The sequence below is a fragment of the Chiloscyllium plagiosum genome, unplaced genomic scaffold (assembly GCF_037043375.1).
Source record: "Chiloscyllium plagiosum isolate Xiang-an unplaced genomic scaffold, Cpla_swu_hap1 HiC_scaffold_50, whole genome shotgun sequence".
NCBI lineage: Eukaryota > Metazoa > Chordata > Chondrichthyes > Orectolobiformes > Hemiscylliidae > Chiloscyllium > Chiloscyllium plagiosum.
Window position 1 is genome coordinate 4,646,342 of NW_028270188.1, and position 27,938 is coordinate 4,674,279.

Below are 27,938 nucleotides of genomic sequence, written 5' to 3' on the forward strand. Positions count from 1 at the left end.
TTTCTAATCTCCGGGTCCAAACTGTTTAGTGACATACATTCACATTCTGAACATAATCATTTCAGACATGCTCCATATTAGGTTGCCTAAACTGAATTTAGAAATACAGATTAGAAATGGTATGCTATTTTGCAATGTGAGAGAGACTTTGAGTAACAGCAAAAATAAAGTCATTCATTTCGTTAGCTAATAATATTATTGAAGTTCCCTTTAGCTTTATCTGCTTGTGGTGGAATGTAGGATTAAACGGAGTTAACTTCTAATTGAATATTCTAAATATAATCACTTTGGACACGCTCTGTATTCAGTTGCCTAAATTGAATTTTGCAATGTTTCGTATGAATTACATGTTATTTTGAATGCGACAGAGACTTGCAGTATCCAGGAAAGAAAAGATAAACTGTTTTATTAGCTAGTAATATGTTTGACCTTTAATTTTAGTTTTATCTGCTTGTGAATGAATGTAGAAATAAAGGGAGCTAATTTCCAGTTGAATTTGTTTCTTTTAAACAAAATACATGCAACTATCATGTGAAACAGACCTGAAGCTACTCAAATGTACTTCCAAATAAGCTATTCAGCAAAACAAATATCCCAAGATGTGTATGTGTCCATGTTTAAGCAGAACCTCATGTAAAGACATGATCCCATGTGTTCGGGCTGTACAAGCTGATACCAGGAACCAGTCTGAGCCTCCAGCAGGAAACCAATATGCGGAAACTGTAAGTCTGCCCCTTCCGATGGCCATATAAATCCTGGTCACTGGACTGTTATTCAACACTCCTGGGTCGGCTTTGTTTAGAAAGATCTTGACAGAACCGCTTCCCACAAGTTTTCAGAATGATTGTGTCGACAATTTTTCTCAGTTTGTTACTGACTTTCTTATCATGTGAGTGTTTTTTGTTCAAGTCTCTCTTTGTGACTGTCTCAATGTTAGTTAAGATTAGATTAGATTACTTACAGTGTGGAAACAGGCCCTTCGGCCCAACAAGTTCACACCGACCCGCCGAAGCGCAACCCACCCATACCCCTACATTTACCCCTTTAACCTAACACTATGGTCAATTTAGCATGGCCAATTCACCTGACCCGCACATCTTTGTGACTGTGGGAGGAAACCGGAGCACCCGGAGGAAACCCACGCAGACACGGGGAGAATGTGCAAACTCCACACAGTCAGTCACCTGAGTCGGGAATTGAACCCAGGTCTCTGGCAGTGTGAGGCAGCAGTGCTAACCACTGTGCCACCGTGCCGCCCTAGTCTACGGCAAGAATGTAAAAGACTCAGCCATCATTTCATCAGCATTAATGATCATGGTTTATTTGTTTTATTTTTTAAAGGTGTCCAGTCGGAGGTTATTTTGACCCAGCCAGAGGCAGAGACTGGCCGTCCCACAGGCAGCCTGAAACTGACCTGTAAAACCAGCGGGTTCGATCTTAGCAGCTACACCATGAGCTGGGTGCGACAGGTTCCCGGACAGGGTCTGGAGAAGCTGCTATACTACTATGATTCATCGGACAATAACTATGCACCAGCGATTAAGGGTCGATTTACTGCGACCAAAGACACTTCAAACAACATTTTCGCGTTGGACATGGAGAACCTGAAAATCGAAGACACCGCCATCTATTACTGTGCAAGAGACCACAGCGAGAGGAACCAGGGCTGGACCCGTTCAAAAACAGCTCGAGGGAACATTTTGTCAATTCCATCATAAACTGATGGTCAGTACGAGTTTTAAACGCAATTATACCAACTGCGATCTGAAGCAGACCTCAGGCTGCCTCTTACAAAACTATCAAAGAGGAAATATACCATTTAAACTAGCAAACTGGTGACACAATGAGACAATGTTTTGGGCATGTCATATGTACTGCTAACACTTCCATCAATTAAATGCTCGGACCAAATGTTAGTTTTAATATATCTGACAGCTCGGGAAATCACTACTAATTGTTATGTCAACTATAGCATTAATTCTAAACATGATCAGTACGAAATGGCTCTTTCAAATGAAAATTGAGACCTTGAGTAAAGAACAGAGAATGAGTGTACTGGTCTACATCATTGTGATACTACAGTGGGTCACAGTGTTGTGCACAGCGACATCCTCATACAATAACCACTGACAAGTGCTTATCTCAAATTGGTGATTTCTACCATGGCAGGAGCGAGAAATAATGTGAGATGCAATTTAAACGCAATCCAGTAGCGCTAATTTGTACAAGTGTATTTTTTTTACCTTCTTCGTGTTGATTGTCAAGTTAAATGCAGACCAAACCTGTAAAAGTATTCCAAGCTTTCAAAATACAATGAATCGTAAAAGCTGAAATAATGTTCCAAATCATTTTTAGAGGAGTCTGAATCACTGCTTTCTAGGAAGTGATGAAATTCTCTGCATTTTACAGTTTACAGTCTGTCATAGTATTTGACACAACGTGTCTCACAGTGATACAACCGGGGTGACACTACAATTACGATCAATACAAAAACCTATTCAGCCTCCATTGTTTGAATCTAGTCAGTGATTACTTCTACAAACCGTCTTAACTTGCAGTGCAGTATTAGTTCTGTGCGGTTTTATGCCAGTATCACTATTTAATTTGTAAAAGTGTTGGGTAATTATTGATACACCAGTTGGGGATTTTGAGAATCAGCTCATGTGTTAATCTGTGAAGTATAAAACAGTATTAACATTTATCAAGAATGATCAGAATTCACTCGCGCAATTATGTGATGAAGATTTATCGTGACTTTATTTTACCTGTGGTTTTGAAAATTTAAAATGATGGTACATTTTTGATTTGTTTTATGCAGAGCTAGTTAGTGTGTGACCCAGTCCAGAGAATGTACCACTGTGACTATCTTGATTACTGGGGCCAAGGGACAATGGTGACGGTGACATCAGGTGAGAACTTTGAACTTTCTTAGTGACTTGTTAAAAACTTTCTATTCATGTGACTAATTTCTGAATTAAATGAAACTCAGATTCTGTGCTGAGTTTGGTTTGGTTCGGATTGATTTTTGTTCAGACTGATTACAGACTTCAGTTAAGGCTCAGCAAATAGTTACAATGGAGATGATGGAGTCAGTTGCTCGGTGTATCTCTTTTTTTTTATCAGATGGGCATTCTGTGTGGCTTGAAACACCTAATGTCTTTTAATCAGTCAGCTATAAATGATGTTTAATGTCAGTGACACCCTGACTGTGAGTTTTATTATCAACAACAAACGCTATGAATTCAAAGATGTTTGAGATATTACCAAACAAGATTAAAATATGCTAAAATATCATTATTCATTTCTTGAATATATGTTTTTATCCTGGTTATATTTTCTCATTTATTTTGTTAATTTTGTTGATGACAAGCAGGTTAGAAACTGTCATAAAATTTTCTTGCGGTGCTATATTGCATTCTGTTGATTAGATTCTGAGTTTGTTTTATTTGATTCGGTTGAATTGAGTTGATTGAATTTTGGCTTTGTTTTAGTTGATTCGGTTGAACTGTGTTGATTGGATTCTGACTTTGTTGTTACTTGGTTTTGCTGAATTGTGTTGATTGGCTTTTGAAATTGTTTTATTTGATTCTGTCGAATTGAATTGGTTGGATTCTGATTATGTTCCATTCAAATCTGTTGTTTTGAGTTGATTGGATTCTGATTTTATTTTCCTTGATTCTGTTGAATTGAGTTGATTGGATCTTATTCAGTTTGTGAAACTGATCTGCGTTTTCATGCTTTCTGTAACTGGTGTTTTCTTTCTGGTGAGGAGATTGACTCTCTGGAATACTTTTCATTACCAATATTTGTGAAGTTCTTTTGTTTTTCATGAATCATTTCTGCATTTGTTAAACTTATATGACACATTTTTCTCTGCTTGATTGAAAACTTTACATCTATTTGTAACGGTCTGAAAAACAACTTAAAGCAGAAACCCGGAAGTGTGAGAAATGAAAAAAAAACGAGTTTTTAATGCATTGAGTTTTTTTTAAAAAACTCAGTTCTAATTGTAAACTAACTGAATTTTGTTTTGAGTAGCCTCATTCAAAATAAAATTTGGGACTAAAATCTGAAACTGCAGAATTGATCAGATTATATAATTGAAATTAACTTAAAATCATAATGTGGTAATATTTGTCCATTCAGTAATTTTGTTTTGTAATGAAGTAATTAATCAATATATGCTTTCAACCGCTCTACTGTGCGCTGCACAAGATTGTCACGATCAAGAAGGGTGTAACGGTTGGAAATAAATTGAACTGTTGCCAGAAACGTTACAGTTTTAAGTGTTAAGTCCCCTCACAAACAAGATTGCTGTTATGACTTGTTATTTCTATTCAATTTAATCAGTGGTTTGCTTGATTCTGAGCAGCTTTGTTAGACTTCAATTTGTTTTTTTTGTGTGAGGTTACATCATGTTCTTGGTTCTGTTGAAAATGTTTGCAGAGCTAGTTCTGCTGCAAACACACCGTGTTGTGATCTGGTGATCGTTGATCTGTTGAGGAGGGACTGTGCTTGGGTAACATTAAATTTGGGAAACCGTTTTTGGTTTCTACATTGTTTTTGCAATGTTAACGTGGTTGGTGCCAGTGAACCTCTCCAGGTTCCTCATTCAATGCAATCAGCATGAGAGTTGAAATTTCATAAAGCGTATTATTAAGTGAAAGGCAAATCGCAAAGGTTTTAGAAATGAAGGGAAAACAGATATCTTCGGGCGCCATTTTAACTTCAAATAAATAATTAAGAATGAATCTAATCCATGCTTTACAATCCAAATTCAGAACTCAACTATCTAATTCAATCACAAGGTCTGTCTTTAAACAGTTTACAAGTCATAGAGACATATAAATAGAATTTCAAAAGTCTAATGTTCTAATAGTTCTTGCTCTTGAGCAAAAATGCCAAGACAGTGTTATAATTGATCAAGAAACACGTTTCAATTCCGCTGTACACTATATACATATTTTTTCTGGCTTGAAAAGATCATTGGCAAAGACCATTTGGAAGTTCTGCTCAATTCTATGAAGAACAGATCAGTTTCACTGCTTTGATCAGTTTCGCACGTAACTTGAGTTAATGAATTGGTATGTCCCTGATTAAAATGGATTTACAGGATAAAAATAAAACATTAACTGAATTATTTAATCTGCACAGTGCTTTAGGTGTTCCCAATCTGTGCATTTTAAATAAATAATTACATTTTACAACAAAATATCAACTGAAGAGTCATTTTTCGGAAACAACTGCTATAGTGAATTATGTGACCAAGGCCAAATTTTGAATTAATTAAAATAATCCACTCATGAACTCGCAGGGCAGCATGGTGGCTCAGTGGTTGGCACTGCTGCCTCACAGTGCCAGGGTCCCAAATTCGATTCCACCATCGGGTGACTGCCTGTGTGGAGTTTGCACATTCTCCAGTGTCTGCGTGGGTTTCCTTCGGGCTCTCTGGTTTCCTACCACAGTCCAAAAGATATGCAGGTCAGGTGATTGGCTGTGCTAAATTGCACATAGTGTTCAGGGATGTGTAGGTTAGGGTTCATTAGTCAGGGGTAAACATAAATTAGGGGGAATGTGTCTGGGTGGGTTACTTACTGTTCAAAGGGTCAGTGTGGAATTGATGGGCCAAATGGCCTGTTTCTATACTTTGGGAACTCTACTCTTAAAACCATGGGAGTACTTGCTGCAAACACAGAGAATTCATTTTACATCGATGTGTTTAGACATATGCAGAGTTCGCAAATTTGCAGAAGACATGAACTAGAGGATAACAGAGCACATTGTTTATTCAGACACTTAAAAAAGAGTAATATTTATTTTAATTAATATACTTGACCGATTTATTGCAATGTAGCGATTGGAAGGAATCTGCTTACATTAGGTAAATGTGACAATCATTTAGATTAGATTTCCTGCAGTATGTATCGGGCCATTTGGCCCAACAAGTCCACACCGATCCTCTGAAGAGTAACCCACCCAGACTCCTTCCCCTACCCTATATTTACCCCTAACTAATGCACATAACACTATGGACGACATAGCATGACCAGTTCACCTGACATGCACATCTTTGGATTGTGGGAGGAAATCCACACAGACACAGGGGAGATTGTGTAAACTCCACATAGGCAGTCACCCGAGGCTGGAACCGAGCCTGGGTACCTGGATCTGTGAGGCAGCAGTGCCCACATTTACTTAAACATCCGTTAAAGCGGGTAACTCCAGACAGAAGCATGTTTTCAATTCATACCTTTTTAAACATTTTCGTTCATTAAAAACAGTTAACAAGAAAATGTCCTTGCCCTAATTCCTTCAACAGAAATGCTTTCCACACTGGAATGCAGCATTGACTTTATGCAGTGCATGCAAAATCTCCACAGTTCAAGGAACGTTTTAAGAATATGTAAAAATAATTTAGAGAATAATACATTTCGTCCGGATCTGTGCTTTATTTGGCGATATTTCCCACCTCAATAATTTTGTTAAATACAATGACTTATTAAGTTTATTAACTCAGTGGTTATTTATGTTCATTATGAACATATTCTCGTTCACATTAATCCACTGGTTAGTTCCTCTGATGAATGTTCAATTACAGTGAATATATTTGACGTGAGGAGTTGAGCAATGCATCCTCTAGGATTAAGTCTGTTGTGCAGTTTGTTTCAATGCTATCTCCGACTAACTTGTCAATGGTCCTGACCATTTGTAAATTGTCCAGTTCGTATACCTGAATCTCAGACAGTTCAATTTCATCTCGCGCTTCAAAACCACTTTTATGTGCCAGAAATACATTATTCGATTAGGTGCCTCAGAATTGAGGGCCCTGACTAAGTTGTTCCAATCAGAACGAACGTTTCAAGAACAAAAGGCAGATAGCAAGAGTTTTGAAATTGGTTGTTGGCAACAAAAGATATTTGGTTGAGTGAGGCAGAGGGAAATATGCTGCATATTTTCTTTGTGCCTCAGTTATGCAGGACATGTTTCGTGGCACAATGTAGAATCAGAATTTTTTTACATCTTATTATTTGAAAACCTATTATCAGCTTTTAATGTCACTGGCAACGGTCATATTACACTTCAAAACATTTTAATCTTTTTCAAACTAAGTAGACCGTCTGGTGCAGCAACATTCACAGGGGAAAGTGGAAGGGAGTTCTAGGTTGGAATCCAGTGACAGTGAATTGATGGCAATGCAATTCCTAGATTTATTCCTCTGTAGTTCCCATTGAGTTTGAACAATTCGGAGCTGCTGTCAAAGTATTCTTGAATAAATGTTGAAATGTTACTTTCATTGTACAAACATTCTGGAACAATCCCTGGTTGTTGGAAGGTGTTAACAACTAACATGGTTTATGTACTGTCAAAACAGGTAGGCTGTGTTCTCCGTGTTAGTGTCGAGCCCATTGTGTTCAGGTCTGTTGTGATGTTGTAGTAGTGTCCCTGATTCTGTGCCAGGTGGCCTGTGTTCACTCACAACCTGTTAGAGAGATATGTAATACCATCTCTTATCAGGTTACTTCAGCGCAAGAAAACAGATTGAAATGTTTGGGTGTTTGTTGGAATTCCACTCACAGAGGCCAGTGAAATCTATTCAATCGCTGTCCTGGCTTGTGTCTCTTAGATATTAAACAGAATTTTTGTGGTTAGCAGCTTTTTCCAGATCAATATTTGTTCACAAGCTTTTGGGCATCGCTAGATGGGGTAAATGGAGTAAGTGCTCAAAGAAATCACAGCTTTTGACTTGCTGTTATGACAATATAATTTATAACTAATCCGGAATGAATCATTTTCGAAGCAAATTTGATGAGATTATGCTTAGGCTGTTTTACTTTATATTAAACCCGTGCTGTAGCTGAGTTTGATTGTTCAGTACAGTGGGAATTCTGCTGAATCCAACACTTGCAGCAGATGGTGATAGCTTTCAGGTTGGTCTTCAATTGCTATCTCAGACCATCCAGTACCTCTGCTAAGAATCCTTTATCCAACAGGAGTCAAGCCAACGTAATCACTGTTTATCTCAACAGGTGTGAGCTCTTGTGTCAAAAACATGAAAACAATTTGGTGAAGAGGGGGTCTCTGGATGCGAAAGGTTAACCTTGCTTTCTCTCCACAGGAGCCGCGAGACCTGCTGAGTTTCCTCAGAAATTTCTGTCTTTATTTTGGTTTTCTAGCATTTAAAGTTTGTTGTTTCCTTGAAAAAAGTTGTGTTCGATGAAACACGTTCTTCAGAGAAAAGATGTATTTGAAAAAATTGCGAATGTTCAGAGATATTAAATATCAGAGAATCATTGAATCTGAGCGCCCTGATCTCGAGCTGTAGTTTCACAAGAAACTATTATGAAGTAACAACACACTCCAGAGTGCAGTGGCTGTTGTAATTGGGTGGAAGTCATTTTGATCACTCAAATAGAGAATATCAATGATCCCGTTCCAAATAATCAACAGAAGGTTTTTTTTTAAAAGCATGTGTGAAACAATTAATTTGTTGAAATATTATAATAAAAAGTATTCACCGCCAGTGCTAGCTAAATGAATGACACAATGATAGGAAGGTAGGAGCAAGAGGAGGGCACTCAGCCCCTCGAGGCTGTTCCACCACTTACTTAGATCATGGAGTATCTGTGAGCTAAATCCACAGGTCTCCCTTTGGCTAAAACTCTTTAACACCTTTGATTAACAAGCAAAAACTATCCCAGATTTACTGATTCGACTGCCCATAATAAAGGGAGACACCATTTCTGAAAGACATTCCTGTGAGTACTGTGACACAGTGAGGCTGGAATTAATTGCTCATGAAAGTAAACTTTAAATCTCTGACAATTTCCAATTGAAACATCCCAATCATCATATTTCTTTAATGTAACACTATACTTCCCTGGAATAAAGAAATATAATGTGTGATTGCCTTGCTAAAAATGAGGGAAGCTTCATTCCCATTATATGATTAAGGAATAGCTCTGTTCATTCAGTGAAAACACAGTCAAATCACACAAAAGGAAACCATGTCATCTTGTGTAGACACACAAGTGCATCAACTAATTTTCAATTCTTCCAGTGGTTGTTTGAATCTCTAGACAGATGTGGAAGTGTCCGACTTTTTATATCGCCTTGAGAAACCAGTTGTCAACAGTCTATTTCAATTGCTGAAGTTTGTGTGGTATTAGCACATTCACAGCGCTGTTAGGAAGTGAGTCCCATGGCTATGATTGAGGAAGAGGAAACGGGCAGAGAAATAATTGAGAGTCAAGTTGAAGTCTAATTTGGAGGAGAGCTTTCAGGTGAAGCATTTACCTGCATGTGCGCCCTTATCCTCAAGGATCACAGTTTTGGAACATGCTGCCGAAGGGACATGTCAGCATATAAAATGGAAGCTGAAGAAGGCATCTCGGCCCCTCTAGAAGGCTATTCCATTCATGGGATCATCATTAATCTTGCTGCTCACTAGTCAACCCAACACACCGATAACATTGAACCTGATTGTTTACTGTTCAACAAAAGAATGGTAAACCTTTGGAATTCTCCACCACAGAAATTGATTGAAGACAAAACATTAAATGCTTTCAATAAGGAGATAGATTCCTTCAATCCTTAAAAAATGCTACGGGTATGTGGGAGAAAGGCAAACAGGGTACAATATTGGTTGAAAGCCATGAAAACATTGAATGGGACATGGTTTGTAAGTTTGCACGTAAAGCCACCATTGGTGGTATAATTGGCAGTGAAAGTTATCTAAACGTACAATGAGATCTTGATTAGCTGGGCCAATGGGCCGAGGAGTGGCAGATGGAGTTTAATTTAAATGAATACGACATGTTGCTTTTTGAGAAGACAAATCAGGTCACAACTTACAGAGTTAATGGTAGGGCACTGGATAGTGATGTTAAACACACGGCCCTGAGGGTCCAGACTCATAGAGTCTCACCGAGTTAATGGTAGGCCACTGGGTAGTGATGGTGAACACTGAGGATCCTGAGGGTTCAGACTCTTACATTCTTGAAAGCGTTGTCTCAAGTACCTAGTGTGTTGAAGGTGTTTGGCACATGTACCTTCATTGGCCAGAGCACTGAGTGCAGGAGTTAGGGCTTCATGTTGTAACTGTCCAAAACATTGGAATGAACTGCCAGAGGAGGTGGTAGATGCAGAGATAGGTCCAACATTTAGAAGACATTTGAACAGCTACAGGAACTGGTTACGTCTGAATGGATATGGGCCAAAGGCAGGCAAGTGAAATTACTTTAATTTGGGAACTCTGGTCAGCATGGATGAGCTGGACCAAAGGAACTGTTTCTGCCCTGTATGACTTTATGACTCACTAACCTTATGGTGGAGTAGTCTCAAAGTTGGAAGGTGGTGAGCAAGTGAGGGGCTAGATTGGGAATGTGGGAGGGTTTGGGCTGGTAGGCTGTGAGGTGTTGGCTGGCTGCTGGGTAAGCTTGCATGCACTCTGTCTGGCAAGGTGGCATCAAGGTTAATGGTAATGGTCACAGGATATTTTGGTCGAATTGCGCTTGGTAGGTGAGGGGTAGTTTGAGCTGAAATACAGGAGGTCTGTGTTTGCCAGGCTGGTTTATGGAGAGGTGAGCAGGATGCCAGGCTGGTTAGTGTAGAGGTGGGCAGAGTGCCAGGATGTTTCATGGGTGGAAGGTCACTGTAATGAAGTGACATGTGGACGTGTCCTCAAAATGCAAAGCTCGGAGTCTGGCAAAATGGTAGGTTGTAAAGCACAGATGCGAACGGAGCTAGGATTCAATGTGCATAGGTTGACATGGGTAAGATGAGAGGTTTGTGATCAAGGGCTGAGGTCATGTCTTTGGTAGTGGGCTTTTGTCAGAGGTTGTGAAAATGATGGTGCCAGGTCCAGTCAGGGCCAGATTCACCATGGGCCAGGTGCAGGGCGGCAGGAGTGTAAATGAGTGAAAGGAATTGAGATCATATGTCCACCTGGAATATAGAACATAGAACATTACGGTGCAGTACAGGCCTTTCAGCCCTCAATGTTGCGCCGACCTGTGGAACCAATTTGATGCCTTTTCATCCATATGTTTATCCAATGACGTTTTAAATGCCCTTAAAGTTGGCGAGTGTACTACTGTTGCAGGCAGTGCGTTCCATGGCCCTACTACTCTCTGAGTAAAGAAACAACCTCTGGCATCTGTTATCTATGTCCTCTCCTGATAGCCATCACTATTCAAGGAAAAAGACTTTGACTGTCCACACTCTTTTATGTCTCAATTAAGTCACCTCTCAACCTTCTTCTCTCAAATAAAAACAGCCTCAAGACCCTCATCCTTTCCTCATTAAACCTTCCCGCCATACCAAACAACATCCTGGTAAACCTCCTCTGAACTCTTCCAAAGCTTCCACATTCTTTCTATAATGTGGTGACCAGAACAGTACACAATACTCCCAAGTTCGGCCATACCAGAATTTTGTCCAGCTGCAGCCTAACGTCGTGGTTCTGAAACTCAGTCCCTCTATCGATGAAAGCCAACACAAAGTATGCCTTCTTAACAACTCTTTCAAACAGGCTGGCAACTTTTAGGGATCTATGTACATGGACACCGAGATCTCTCTGCTCAGCTACACTACCAATATGGATTGCCTTGGATGTGTTTCGTGTGATAGGGGTTGTGTGTTCCGGGCATGAGTGGGTGTATAGCCGGGTAGGGTTTCTCAATGTGAGTGGAAATTTAGGTCAAGGCAGAGTAAGTGCAGTGGTTAGTCTGAAAGGTGAGGTTTGGTGGTGAACTGCGTGTCAGTTTGATAGTTATTAAAGTTAAAGATTACTTGTTCATTTCTCAAATCATATTTACATAAATACTCAGCTGTAACACTCCAAAGTCTCTGAACCTTAATGGTCTTCCATTTTTCAGAGGCCTCCAGAATTCAGATAATTGTAAATTAGATGTTTCAACTTCCAGACAATTGGCATGAGTTCAGCCGTGACAGCCATCCCCCTCGTCCCAGTGCTCAGCTCCTGCCTGTGCTGTTGATGCAGTGACCTTCCTCCCAGAGAGAACATTCTGCCTTGCATTGATAACTGAGGAAGGCTCGCTGGACCTGATTTCCAAGTATGGGGACGGCAAACATGAGGGGACACAACTTTAAAGTGAAGGGAGATAGGTATAAGACAGATGTCAGAGGTAGTTTCTTTACTCATTGAGTAGTAAGGGTATGGAATGCTTTGCCTGCAACTTCGCCAAGTTTAAGTACATTTAAGTTGTCATTGGACAAACATATGCACGAACATGGAATAGTGTAGGTGGGATGGGCTTCAGGTTAGTATGACAGGGCAGCGCAACATCGAGGGCCGAAGGGCCTGTATTGCACTGTAATGTACTATGTTCTATGATTCACACTGATTTCTCTCCGGGGATACTGCCAGCTGTTGGGTATTTCCAGTAGCACGGTACCTAGTGAGGCGGCACCTGGGTCCGTGGTTAGCGCTGCTGCCTCACAGTGCTCGAGACTCGGGTTCCATTCCAGCCTCGGGTGACTATGTGTGTGGAGTTGGCACTTTTTCCCCATGTCTGTGTGCGTTTCCTCCCACAGTCCAAAGATGTGCAAGCTGGGGGAATTGCAAATGTTGTGTTCAGTGATTGGGAGTTTACTTGCATTAGTCAGGGTTAACTGTATCATAATAGGGTAGGGGAATAGGTCTGGATGCGTTACTTTTCAGAGGGTGGGTGTGGACTTGTTGGGCCAAATGGCCTGTTTGTACACACTGTAGAATTTCGATGAATCTGCATTTCTTTGGTTTGTATTTTGTGAAACGTCTCTGCTCTTCACAGCAATCCAGTGAAAGTGTCAGTTGGTGAGATCTTCAAACAGTTACTGGGGTGGGATCAGGATGTTCTTCTTCCTACATTATGTGGTAATGGTCAAGGTCGAGGGCATGTTTCTAAAGAGGGAACCAATGATCATGATCAGCAACTGGTAGGAAACAAAAATAAACTCCAGTTATGCTGTAGACTTCAGCGGGAGCATACTGGAAAACGTTTACAGCTGAGGATACATTTGAGCAACTGATAAGGTCAAATTAACAGAAACTAACATGCTCAATTGGTCATTCTATTGTAGAGACACCATCTCCCCTCACGCCTTATGGCCTGGTCTCCTCCTGCCAGGAGGAAAACACCGGTTCTGTGACCTTTGGTTGTTTGGCGATGGACTAGTCCCCTGACGTCACCAAGGTAACCAGGAAGAAAGGAGGGGAGCTAATCAAGACTGCATTGAAGACTTACCCATCAGTGAGAAGCAAGAAGGGAACCTACACCCTGAGCAGCCAGTTAACCCTGCCCAAGTCAGTGGTAGATTGCCCCAGCAAAATCTACTGTGAGGTTCAACACAGCGGGTCACACAAGAGCAAAGTAATACCATGTCCAGGTAAGTGTTGTGGGAACTGAGATAAACAGATCATCTGTGATTAACATGAATAAGACATTATTTATAACAGTTTTCACAGAATCAACTTATACAGCACAAGAAAAAGGCCATTTGATCCAACCAATTCATGCCTATCAATAACAGCCACCTAACTATTCCAGTCTCATGTGCCAGCACATGATCCATTGCCTTGTGTGACTTGCCCTTGCAAGGATACTTCATACTTATTATGAGGGGCTCAGTCTCTACATGACTTGTAGGTGCTGAGCTCCAGGTTAACACCACCCTCTGTTCTATTTTGTTTTCCCCTGAGATCCACTTGGAACCTCCTTGCCTTACCTTCACAATGTGCCCCTGAGGCATTGATCTCTCCATCAAGGGGAAAGGTTTCATCCAGTCTACCCTGTCTATGCCTAAAATAATTCTAAACATCATGATAATCTTCTCCCTAATTCTCCTCTGCTCCAAGGAAAACCCCTGTCTATCTAATCTAGTTTCATAACTAAAACCCTCCAACGCAGGCAAGATCCTGGCAAATCTCATCAATACTGCCTTCAGTGTAATCACATTCCTTTGATAACATGCACACAACGCTTCAGTATGGCCTAACCAGTGTTTTATTAATTTCCAGTATCATCTCATCACTCTTCATTGTCAATGTCTAGGCTAATAAAAGCAAATATCCTCCCACTTTCTTAGCCTCTTTATCCAGACGACACAGTACTATAGGGGATCGGTGGGTACATGCACCAAAGATCCTCAGGCCTTTCCAGGCTTCCACCATTCCAAACTTCATATCTCACAGATTCTTCTGCCGAATTACATCACCTTACATTTATCCAGAATAATTTCCATTTGCAACTTTTCTCTTCAAATGCAACCAACCCTTTTATATTCTCCTGCAATCTAAAGCCATTATGCTCATGACTTACCAACATGACAGTTTTCATTTTATCTGTGAATTCACTGGTTAATCCTCCTAAATTTGTGTCTCAATCATTGGTGTGTAAGAGAAATAGCAAGGAAATCAACACCAATCCCTACAGAACACCAGGAGACATAGATTTCCAGTCACGCAGACACCCGTTGACTGTTAACCCCTGCTCCCACCACTCAGCCAGTTCTAGATCCAATCTGTCAAATTAACTCGGATCCCATTGGCTCTGATTATTGCTATCATCTGGACATCGACTTTTCTCTCTGAAAACTACTATCAAATTGTTACACATGACTTCCTCTCAATAAAACCGTGCTGAAAATTGTTGATTTATCTTCCAAATGAAGATTAATTTCACTTCTCAATAGTTTCCATACCACTGAGACTAGCTTGACAGATCGGTGGTTTCATTATTTATCGCTTCCTTCGTCCTGCATAACAGTGCAACGTTGGTTGATCTACACTCACTTGGCACAACTGCTGTGGCCAGACAGGAATTCTAAATTATTGTCAGCGACCCACCTATTTCATCCTTTGCATCGTTCAACCGCTTGGTATACTTTTCATCTGCCCTGGAAATATAACCACTTTTCATTCAGCAAGACAACACAGAACATCACATCACGTGCTCTAATTTCTGAAAACTACATCACAACACCCCTCCATGATTTCTGTCCCCACTGAAACACTGACACAACACATTCGTTTTGACCACAACCTAATCCTCCGGCTCCACTCCAATAATAATACTTAATGGACATTACTGTTTCCCGAATAATTCTTTTATTATGAATGAGCCTGTAACTTTAAAAAATATATTCCTTTATTTTGACTGCTGTTATTTTCTAATGGTCCCTTTTGCTCTTCTAATTCCTTTGTCTTTCAAACTCCCCCTTGCACGTTCTGTACTCCATATTAGTTTCTATTGTTTTGAGATTTCAGTATAGACCGGAAGCCTCCCTTGTTTCTCTTTATCTCCCCCTCCATGCCCTTTGGTGCCCAGAGCCCGCTGTATTCTTGGTCCCACGCAGTGGCTTCCAGGGAAATGTCCTCCTTGTGATTTTCCTATCTCTTTCTTAATTGTGCCACACTGCACTGACTCAGGTTTACCAATAAGTGTCAGCTTCCAGTCCACTCTGGTCAAGTCATTACCTGATCTTACTAAAATTGTCCTTCCCCTTTTCAGAACTTTGAGCCAATTTCTATTCCTTTGCAGTACAATCTGAAATCCAACTGATTTACGATCACTGTCTGCAAAGTGCTCCACCATTGATATTTTACCCAATGGGTCGACTTCATTCCCTAAAGTTAAGTTCAGGTTCACCCCTCTCTTGCAAGGTCTGGATTAAAATTCTCTGCATTAAACACATACTTTGTTCAAATATTCTCCTGGGGGCATTTTCAGAATTGTGCTCCCTCTAGATTTTTGACAAAATGAATATCCAAGCCTATGCTGAGGAAGTTAAAAACCTCTTTTCTCATTTCCCTATTTAATTTACACGTCTCTGAAATTTGCCCATGTATTTGCACTTGGTCTTTTGGACCTATAGTAAGGTCTATCGTGCTCTTCCAGTAGTTATGTTTGCTGTATTTTGGTTTTGAAGTACTGTGCATTTGCCTTTGTTTGAGGAGGTATCCATGATTTCATTTCTCTTTACAGCCTAAAATACTCTTGTCAGAATTGCGACAGAAGCAACATTCTGTACCGCACACGACCGCCCCCATCCTTTTCCATCTTTCCCTGTCTCGCCTGAAGGCAATAAATCCTGGAATATTGTGTAGTCACTCCTGCCCGGCTCTCAATATGTCTCCGTGATAGCAACCGCATCATTTCCTCATTCTTGCCGGTAATTCGTCTGCCTTCTTCATCAGACTCTGTCATGAAAACGAATACCATCCAACGTTGCTATCTCCCTTCTGATGTTACCGGCCTATAGTTTCTATGCCTCCTTGACTCCCTTGCTGTGCCCTCTAAGTTTAGCCTTTCACATTATCCTGCTGATCTTTCTGTGTGGATCCCAGCTTCTCCAGCACTCTGCGCAATTATGATTCTTGTATCCATTAACTACAAGAAACCTTGATTTATGAGAACTGATTGTATTTGTTATGAAATTCGTCAGATAATGTATGCGATGTGTTTCCTAAAGGTACAGATCTCCCACCGACTCTTCTCCTAACTGTGAGCTCCAGTGAAGAAATCGCAAGCAGCAAGTTTGCAACCGTCGTCTGTTCAATCATCGAGTTCCATCCGAAGTCAATCTCCGTGAGTTGGTTGAAAAATGGCCGACCCTTGGATTCTGGCTTCTTCACGTCTCCCGTGTGTGAGGCAAATGGGAACTTCTCGGTGACGAGTCGACTGATGGTCCCTTATGGTGAATGGTTCAACAGCGCAGTCTATACCTGCCAGGTCACTCATGGAGAGAACATTCAAAGTAAAAACTTCACCGCACTCCAGGGTAACAGACACATACTGAGAGAGCTACAAATTATTCTGAACTCTGCTGTGAATCAAACACACTAATTTATCAGGCACAGTAAACAGCACAATACAGCTTATCATTTCCCAACATGCCACGTTTCTCATTTCAGTTTGAGTGTTACAGTAGCATTGCTCATAATTCAACATTTTGGCAAGTCAGAAAAGCATGTTTCCTCACTGTTGAAGACAGATATATAGACAGTGAGCTTTGTTAAATAATTTGTTGCCTGACCATGCTGGGAGAGGCATTCAGAGTGCTGAATCATTGCCTGGTAGCCGCTTCAAGGATAACTTTGGGGTGGAGGGGGGATATTGGAGAGATATCTGATTGAAACATAGGAAATACTGAGAGACTGAGGTCGAGTGAATGTGGAATAGATGTTTTAACTGGTAGGCAAGACTAGGACCTCAGGGCACAGTCTCAGGGTCAAAGGGGCACCGTTTAGAACTGAGATGGGGAGGAATTTCTTCAGCCAGAGGGTGATGAGTGTGTGGAACTTATTGCTGCAGAGGGCTTTGGAGGCAAGACCATTGTGTGTATTCAAGCCAGAGATAGATCGGCTCTTGTTTAGTACGGGGAGAAGACAGTAGAATGGCTTTAGCCCGAAACGTCGATTTTCCTGCTCGTCGGATGCTGCCTGACCTGCTGTGCTTTTCCAGCACCATTCTGATCTAAACTCTGGATTGGCCGAACAGCCTTATTCTGATCCTCTATCTTATGATGTTGTGGTCTCAAAATGACGTGGTTAAAATATGCAGTGACTCTTACTTGAAAATAAATCAAAATGCGTTCAATGCTTCATTCCCTGCTCAGGAATGACCTGTTGGCATTGGACACTGTACGACATCGATTTTTATCTGGTACTGAGCTCTTTAACTTCATTTTTGGGATCAGACCACAGACCAAGTGTGTATCACATTTTATGAACTGGGGTAAACGTGATCTCACTGAGCTTCTTTAAGATGCTCTCTGTAATTAGTGGATGTGGCAGGAGAATACATTCTGGTAAGAATGCTACAATAGGAATGAATGAACTAGGAACACGAGACAGGCTGATTTAGCCTGGTTTTGGGGTGGCGATGTTTACACAGTGAGTAGTGGATGTCTATAAAATTAGTGCACATTTCCATCGCGTTTGTAGATTAAGTTAAGACGCTTTTGTTTGTGTTTTTCTCCCCTGCTCTACGAAGAAATTTTAAAAAATGCAGCTTGGTAAATAAAGTGAAAGTACAGACCAGTTATGAACTAACTGAATGGAGGGAAAGACTTAAGGAGATGGGTGTCCTTTCCGATATCCAATGCTGTACTCAATGTCTTGTTTTCAGATCTACTCCAAACACAGCCCACGAGGAACAATGACATAAATTAGAGAATGACATCACACCAATAACGCAAAGTATCTTTGATCACGTTAAATATAATGAACAGAATTTCCATGGCTGTTCACCACTCCTGTAACACTTTAGAACTCTGCAAAGAGAATAATTATTATTTATTATAATTTGTCCAAAATTTGGGATGTGATTTGGCAGTCTGTGTGACCAGCAGCACTTGCACCTAAGGGTTATGAACATGGAAATTAACTCATTATATTCAGATTACTCTTGTCACAAGTATCAATAGATGGTCTTAAGTGAGAGACAAACTCTGAAAGAAAGGTAATTCCATGAGTTACATGATGGTATCTTCGATTATTTTACTTCTTTCGCAGGTTTCACTTGTTACAAATCCAGTGTTCTTTCGGAATAATTACACAGGGTATGTCATAGGTAATCACAAATGCTTTCACAGATCAAAATACATCAACAATAGTAAGCATCATTTCAGCAATGATTGGAGTTGCCAATTTGAAGGTGGTGTCTTCACACTGTGAAGAAGTAATCTGAAGATTGGCTGTTTGTATCAGAAAGAGGCATTTTTCATTGACTTTGAGTTTTGTTTCATAGAAGATACCGAGTGCCATACCAACACCGTTAAAATCCTCCCACCGCCAGTAGAGCAAGTCTTACTGGAGGCGACGGTGACGTTAACCTGCGTTGTGCCCAATCTTCCTTCTGGAGTCAACGTGACCTGGAAACAAGAAAAGAAGCCTCTGAAATCAGAGATTGCTGAGCAGCCTGGACAGAATCCCGACAGCGTGATCAGCAAATTAGACATTTCGACTGAAGCCTGGCTGAGTGGCGTTACTTTTGAATGTGTGGTGTATCATCAGAATCTACAGACTCCGCTGAGAGACTCCTTCCACAAGGAGAAAGGTGAGAGGTGAGATTAAAACACAAAGCATCCCATATGTAATCCTGATCCAGTTACATCAATGGCAGGCTTTGATTGGTAATGAACAAACACCCTTGGGGGCATTATTGATGCATCTGAAGGCAGGGGAGCTAAGTAGCTGATTAAGAAAAAGATGGACCAAAGGATATTGTATTCTGATTAAGTCAGATAAGGTGGGAAGAAGCCTGGGTTGTGACGTCACCATCAGCAATGACAATTGGACAGAATGCCCTTGTTGTGGGCTGGAAACATGGAGGCAACTTTCACATTAAACTTTATTTTTTTTAATGAACAGAATGTATACCATACTGCTCCTTTAGAAAACAAAAGTGAATAAATCCCAAATTGAACATTGCTATTTTAATATTTAGTGAAATTGTGATATTGATTCAGGATGTTTTTGGTTGATTTATATTTGTCTCAAATATTCTGCAGTGATTAATCCGCTGGAGCCATCAGTGTCGGTCCTCCTGCCACCAACAGAAGAAATCTCCGCTCAGAGGTGTCTCTCCCTCACTTGTTTAGTGAGAGGTTTCTTCCCCCGAGAGATCTTCTTCAAGTGGACAAACAATGACAAGCCGGTGAATCCCAGTAACTACAAGAACACCGAGGTGATGGCGGAGAGTGACAAGATCTCCTTCTTCATGTACAGCCTGTTATCCATTACAGCGGAGGAGTGGGCCAGCGGTGCTTCTTACTCCTGTGTGGTGGGACCTGAAGCGATTCCATTGAAGATCATCAACAGAACAGTCGATAAATCCAGGGGTAAACCGAGTTTCGTAAACATTTCACTTGCACTGATGGACATTGTTAATTCATGTTAATAAAAATCTCAAAGTTGCATTTAATAATTCAACAGAAGCAATGAAGCGTTTCTTTCCCCTTCAGTTGTGAGTTAAATACTGAATTAGTTGTTTCCCACTCTGACTTACATTCCATCTGTGTAGTTAAAGTGGATTATTAACAGATCTAGGACGAGTGTCTTGTGCAGTTAATGTTCTCTGCTCAGATACACCCTGGGTCAGAGACAGACTAAAGCTCTCTCATTGCAGGATTCCGCCAAGTACCTTATCCATCCTAAATCCCTCTTAACAAAATCTGACAAGGTCCATTTTATGTCAAGGGTAGAGCACGAGTTTTGAACTTAGTGTTCTTGATTCCCCCGATTGGGCATTCTTACAAAATTCATGTCAGTTTTAAACTGCCACATTGCACCAATTGGAAATGTAAATTTAAGACACTTTAAAATTAAATTTGATTGGAACATACCAATCGTAAATAGTGCAGAACAGTTTGAATGTAACCTTTGTTTCTGGGATCTTGCGCTAGCGCATGAGTTGACAGAATGTATCTTCACTTTCACACCAAAGACAATCAACAGATAATTTGTCGTGGAGCAGAGGGGAGGGGAACTATGAATGGTCTGTCCTCTTGCTCCCTGTGCAGAGTTTTCATGGTAGATGTCCTCTGTAATGTAATCCAGTTACTAACAGGAACAGTCCGCTTCTTGCTTACTGTCCAAAAATTTAACATTTCCATGAAAAATAATACCTTTGAAGCATGTTGGACACGCTTGGCTCTGTTAACAAATGATTAACATTGATTCCCACAATCCAAAACTGGTGTTTGCATCGTCCCAGTTTGAATTCCATACTGCGATCAATTCTGGTATTCAAATACCTGATATCATTTTGTTTCACATACAGAATACAAGTAGACATTTTATAATAAACATATTCAGAAATGTTATCAGTGGGGATTTGAACTCACGCCTTTTCTCTCAGAGATGGAAGTTCTATCACTGCAACAGAAGAGTTGCTCATAAAACACTTGTCTCTCCACGACGTTTGGAAATGTTTCCTACAACACCAAGGTCAAATCGAATTATGGGCAATCCAGTAAAATTAGAACAATAAATTAGAATAATAAAAATTGCAGTCTGGTATCAGAGCAGATACAGAGAGATGATCGCAAATACACACGTAATGACACATATACTGGCTCTCACCTAAAGACACATATTTATAGAACATAGAACATAGAACAATACAGCACAGAACAGGCCCTTCGGCCCACGATGTTGTGCCGAACTTCTAACCTAGATTAAGTACCCATCCATGTACCTATCCAAATGCCGCTTAAAGGTCGCCAATGATTCCGACTCTACCACTCCCACGGGCAGCGCATTCCATGCCCCCACCACTCTCTGGGTAAAGAACCCACCCCTGACATCTCCCCTATACCTTCCACCCGTCACCTTAAATTTATGTCCCCTTGTAACACTCTGTTGTACCCGGGGAAAAAGTTTCTGACTGTCTACTCTATCTATTCCTCTGATCATCTTATAAACCTCTATCAAGTCACCCCTCATCCTTCGCCGTTCCAACGAGAAAAGGCCGAGAACTCTCAACCTATCCTCGTACGACTTCCTCTCCATTCCAGGCAACATCCTGGTAAATCTTCTCTGCACCCTCTCCAAAGCTTCCACATCTTTCCTAAAGTGAGGCGACCAGAACTGCACACAGTACTCCAACTGTGGCCTAACCAAAGTCCTGTACAGCTGCAACATCACTTCACGATTCTTGAATTCAATCCCTCTGCTAATGAACGATAATACTCCATAGGCCTTCTTACAAACTCTATCCACCTGAGTGGCAACCTTCAAAGATCTATGTACATAGACCCCAAGATCCCTCTGTTCCTCCACCTGACTAAGAACCCTACCATTAACCCTGTATTCCGCATTCCTATTTGTTCTTCCAAAATGGACAACCTCACACTTGGCAGGGTTGAACTCCATCTGCCACTCCTCAGCCCAGCTCTGCATCATATCTAAGTCCCTCTGCAGCCGACAACAGCCCTCCTCACTGTCCACAACTCCACCTATCTTCGTATCATCTGCAAATTTACTGACCCACCCTTCGACTCCCTCATCTAAGTCATTAATAAAAATTACAAACAGCAGAGGACCCAGAACTGATCCCTGCGGAACTCCACTTGTAACTGGGCTCCAGGCTGAATATTTACCATCTACCACCACTCTCTGCCTTCGACCGGTTAGCCAGTTTTCTATCCAATTGGCCAAATTTCCCTCTATCACATGCCTCCTGACTTTCCGCATAAGCCTACCATGGGGAACCTTATCAAATGCCTTACTAAAATCCATGTACACTACATCCACTGCTCTTCCCTCATCCACATGCTTGGTCACCTCCTCAAAGAATTCAATAAGACTTGCAAGGCAAGACCTACCCTTCACAAATCCGTGCTGGCTGTCCCTAATCAAGCAGTGTCTTTCCAGATACTCATAAATCCTATCCCTCAGTACCCTTTCCATTACTTTGCCTACCACAGAAGTAAGACTAACAGGCCTGTAATTCCCGGGGTTATCCCTATTCCCTTTTTTGAACAGGGGCACAACATTCGCTACTCTCCAGTCCCCTGGTACCACCCCCGTTGCCAGTGAAGACGAGAAGATCATTGCCAACGGTACTGCAATTTCCTCTCTTGCTTCCCACATAATCCTAGGATATATCCCGTCAGGCCCGGGGGACTTCTCTATCCTCAAGTTGTTCAAAATGTCCAACACATCTTCCTTCCTAACAGGTATCTCTTCTAGCTTACCAGTCCATTTCACACTCTCCTCTTCGACAATATGGTCCCTCTCGTTCGTAAATACTGAAGAGAAGTACTTGTTCAAGACCTCTCCTATCTCTTCCGACTCAATACACAGTCTCCCACTACTGTCCTTGATCGGACCTACCCTCGTTCTCGTCATTCTCAGGTTTCTCACATACGCATAAAATGCCTTGGGGTTATCCTTGATCCTATCCGCCAACGATTTTTCATGCCCTCTCTTAGCTCTCCTAATCCCTTTCTTCAGGTCCCTTCTGGCTATCCTGTATCCCTCCACTGCTCTGTCTGATTCCTGTTTCCTCAACCTTATGTAAGCCTCCTTCTTCCTCTTTACCAGACATTCAACCTCTCTCGTCAACCAAGGCTCCCTCACACGACCATTTCTTTCCTGCCTGATAGGTACATACATATCATGGACACGTCGTATCTGCTCTTTGAAAAAGTTCCACATTTCCACCACATCCTTCCCTGACAGCCTATGCTCCCAACGTATGCTCCTCAAATCCTGCCTTACAGCATCGTAATTTCCCTTCCCCCAATTATAAAATCTACCTTGTTGTGCGCACCTATCTCTCTCCATAACCAAGGTGAAAGTCACAGAATTGTGGTCACCATCACCAAAATGTTCACCCACTAACAAGCCCACCACTTGTCCCGGTTCATTACCGAGTACCAAATCCAATATGGCCTCCCCTCTGGTTGGACAATCTACATACTGCGTTAGAAAAGCTTCCTGGACACACTGCACAAACACCGCCCCATCCAATCTACTTGATCTAAAGAGCTTCCAATCAATATTTGGGAAGTTGAAGTCGCCCATGACTACGACCCTGTGGCTTCTGCACCTTTCCAAAATCTGTTTCCCAATCTGTTTCTCCACATCTCTGCTGCTATTGGGGGGCCTATAGTAAACACCCAACAAGGTGACTGCACCTTTCCTATTTCTGACTTCAGCCCATACTACCTCCAGAGGCAGATCCCCCTCAAACTTCCTTTCTGCAGCCGTTATACCATTTCTAATTAGCAATGCCACCCCCCCTCCTTTTTTCCCACCCTCCCTAATCTTACTGAAACACCTGTAACCAGGAACCTCCAACAGCCATTCCTGTCACACATCTATCCACGTTTCCGTGATGGCCACAACATCGTAGTCCCAGGTACCGATCCACGCCTTAAGTTCACCCTCCTTATTTCTGATACTCCTTGCGTTGAAGTATACGCACTTGAGCCCATCTCTGTGTCCGCAAGTAGTCCCTGTCAGTGCTACCTTCTCCACAGCCTCCCTACAGTCTTGGGCATCCTGACAAACAGCTAACCTACTTGCTGGACTACAAGTCCGGATCCCATCCCCCTGCCAAATTAGTTTAACCCCCCCCGAAGAGTGCTAGCAAACCTACCCCCCAGGATATTGGTGCCCTTCTGGTTCAGGTGCAACCCGTAAATGTGCACACTCAAATGTGCATATAGATAAGGCGTCACACACGCCTACTCGCACAAAGCCACACATGAAAGTGGTACTTGAACACTCACCTAAGCTCATACAAAAACTCACATACACCGAAAGAAAATCATTTGCACAAATGAACAGGAGTACTCACACATAACCATGAGAAACATAGACACACGTTAACACACAAATGGGCATGAATACATATACATTCATACAGCACAATGCATACAGACATACACACATGAACTACAGATACAAATTCCGAAAAATGTCCTTCCACATGTCGACTCACAAAGGCACGTAAGTGCACAGAGATAAATATTATTTCCCCATTTTCAGAATCACAAACATACGATGACAGAGGCATCTTAATTATTTTTAAACCACGTTGATCAGCATGTATACCATATCACACGTACACACAAATTCAGAGTCTCACATGCAGACACACAAGTGCATAGATCAACAAATAGAGGGGCGTTTATTAAATAAGGATAATGGGCACAAGCATCAGCAAGTATCAACAAACAGTAGCACAAAAAAGCTTATCAGGAGATGGTTTGGGAAAGATTGCCACACAAGCAATCATCATCATATAAATATAAACATCCATCAAAACATAACATTGCATGCTAACATTTATTAAGCATAAACATGAAAATAACCTAGTTTAGGTAGGATCTGAAACAGACACATAAGCACACACTTTAGATAGCACTAATGAAAAGTGAACACTCACAAAGACATTACGAGATAAGCATAGGCAGCAACGAAGTGGCATATTAGCATGATGATGCTTACATAATGTGAAAAGACCAAAGTTTAGGTGCACAAACACATGAGCACACCAGCGGTAAAGGAACAGGAATATGTTTATCCATGCACAGACTCCAACATGGGCAAGAGTGAAGTAAGAGACTCTCAAAACCACACTCGCAAACATTAAAGGAAAACCAAACACACCAAGCAGTAGATCAAATAAATTAAGGGACACATGTACAAAAACTGATTCCTAAATATACAGATCCTACAAACAAAAATATGAAGCAATGTCCTGGCTGTGATGTCACTTATATTCACGATTTACCAAGCAATTGGTCACCAATACATAAAGATGAGAATCACATTTGAACTTTTATTCAGTAATGGCCACAATTTCCAACTAAAGTGCTGTCACAGCCTATATTTAAAATATTATGATTTAATTAAAATCATCATTCGTAATAAGCATTCCTCAAATAATAATATCCTTAAATAATAGATGAAAAGAAAAATAATTTAAAACGTTCTGACATGGACAACGAAGAAAGAACATGTGCAGTTAGTATTTGTAATTTCTTGCTGAGAGTCAATAATGCACTAATCGATACAGATAAGAATCACACTTGAGAAATACCTGACTTCTTTATGAAGATGTAATGGTCTCTAGTTACATGACTTGGATGCAGATAGATCGATCTGGATCAATAAAGAATCTAAATGCTTTCTCGCGGCTTTATATTCATAGATTCAATAGTTCGCACTTGGATTGAAGACTATGAGGATGATAACAGCAACATCTGGACAACTGCTTCCACATTCATCACCTTGTTCTTCCTGAGTATTTTCTGCAGCGCTGCCGTCACTCTGGTGAAGGTGAGAATAATCACATCTTTCTCACGCAATCAGCCCAATATGTTTTGTAAAATCTCTAAGTGTGCCATTGAATAAAACATAAATCTGAAAGTCCCTGGTCATAAGTATCTGCGTCATTGCTTTCTCTCTCTTTTCCAGGTTAAGCGAATGAGTTGTGGACCCCTTTGATTTTCCTGATCTGCTTATCAAGGTCTCTGCATTCCCAATCTACAATCTGTCCCGTTGCTGACTCTACCAGTGAGATTACTTCAGTTTATCAGCGTGTAACTGAGACAATTATTGATGGATTTTCATTTTTACTTTGATATCTTTGAGATGGTTGTGGTTGGAAGAATTTTTAGCTTCCCAGTTGTTTGAAGCCCATTTGTTTTGTTTTTATTTGTTCCTTACTCAGAATGGTTGCCTACCCTTTCTGATGAGCCTTTGTATTGCCTTTCTTGAGACTGTTACTGATGTACAGAAAATTCCCAGCTCACAGCGCATGTGTTCTCGTCTCAATGTGGCATCCAGCCATTATATTCACTTCTGTTAGCTTTTACATCAACGTTTTGGATAAAAATGCTTTCTGAAATGGTTAATAAATCTCGAATGAATATGCACTAACCTTGAGTTTGCTTAATTCTTTCTTCAAGGTCAGTCAGTAATACGACATTTTCCCACATCCTACTCCTCTCCCAGCCAAATACTTTCACTTGTTCTGTTTGGTTGTGTTTCATCCAGTCATTTAGTTTAATGCTGCGCTACCATGCAGCCCACTAATGTAAATGCATCTTTCACACGATCTGCCTGATGGAACACTCCAGAGGCAGAATGATTAGAGAACATTTCCTCTTATGTAGCAAGGGTCACGACCTCGGGTCACCTAATGATACAAATTAGGTGCTTTGCTCCACCAGAAACCTATAAAAGGCAGTCAACGGAGTTTTAAAGTTTACTCTACACTGTCTAACCTAAAAGTACTTAGTGGGCGGCACGGTGGCACAGTGGTTAGCACTGCTGCCTCGCAGCGCCAGAGACCCGGGTTCAATTCCCGACTCAGGCGACTGACTGTGTGGAGTTTGCATGTTCTCTCCGTGTCTGCGTGGGTTTCCTCCGGGGGCTCCGGTTTCCTCCCACAGTCCAAAGATGTGCAAGTCAGGTGAATTGGCCATGCTAAATTGCCCGTAGTGTTAGGTAAAGGGGTAAATGTAGGGGTATGGGTGGGTTATGCTTCGGCGGGTCGGTGTGGACTTGTTGGCCCGAAGGGCCTGTTTCCACACTGTAAGTAATCTAATCTAATCTACTCCCAATGTGGGGACAGCCTGGGTTAGTAATGCAGAAATCGCTACCTAAAGCGCCAACGAAACATTCATCAGCCAAAATGTCAACGTTCAGTCAGGTATTCAGACACAACACGTGCACAATCCAAGGGCGGATTCTCAGAACTGGAGTTTTTCTCACACATAAATCTCATGGAGCACAATTCTTGGGATTAATGTGACACACCACACCTGTCAAATCCCAGGGAATGAGACTGAGATCTGTCTGATACAGGGATATTACTGAACAGCAACCCTTAAAAATAATAAATCAGAGGTCGATGTTGATCAGGCAAGGCAGAGATCATGAGTACTTGAAATATTCAGCCATTGGGGTTTATATGACACAAGACGGAATTGAGAACCAATCACAGCAATTGTTCACAGAGTCTGGAAACTATCAGCAGAGGAGAACAGTCCCAATTTCTCAGAGTCGGTGAGATGTATCATCCCGGGAATAGTGTTGTGAATCAGTCACGCACCCAATCTCATAACTTTGCATTTTTTCAAAAACGTGGCACCTGAAACTAGATGCAATATTCCAGGTGAGACAAGAAACTGTTTTATTTCAGTTTAACATAATTGCTTTGTGTTTGCTCTCTACAGCGTTATTGATGAAGTAGGGTTTATTTGCTATTCTGTCCACGTGTCATGGTACATTCCCTAATTTGTGCACATATACACGGAGAATCCTCTGCTCCTTCACACCTTTGGGTTTACACCCTTACTATTGTATGTTCCCCTGAGTTCATCACAAAACAAAGAAGCACGTTACAACTCCCTGAGACTGAGATCTATCTGACACACCGATATTAATGAATAATAATCCTCAGAAATTA

General features: G+C 41.2%; 2 gene segments (V, D, J or C); both read left to right on the forward strand.

Annotated features, from left to right (window-relative positions):
* The first annotated feature begins 819 nt into the window (after window positions 1-819).
* Window positions 820-3,294, forward strand: LOC148135238 (Ig heavy chain V region-like). The segment is given in 3 exon segments: window positions 820-889; window positions 1,342-1,725; window positions 2,819-3,294. Coding segments are annotated over 2 exon segments (426 nt in total).
* LOC122548087 (Ig heavy chain C region, membrane-bound form-like) lies at window positions 2,818-26,396 on the forward strand. The segment is given in 7 exon segments: window positions 2,818-2,909; window positions 13,084-13,389; window positions 16,474-16,782; window positions 18,753-19,061; window positions 19,516-19,845; window positions 25,674-25,801; window positions 25,940-26,396. Coding segments are annotated over 5 exon segments (894 nt in total).
* Window positions 26,397-27,938: the final 1,542 nt, after the last annotated feature.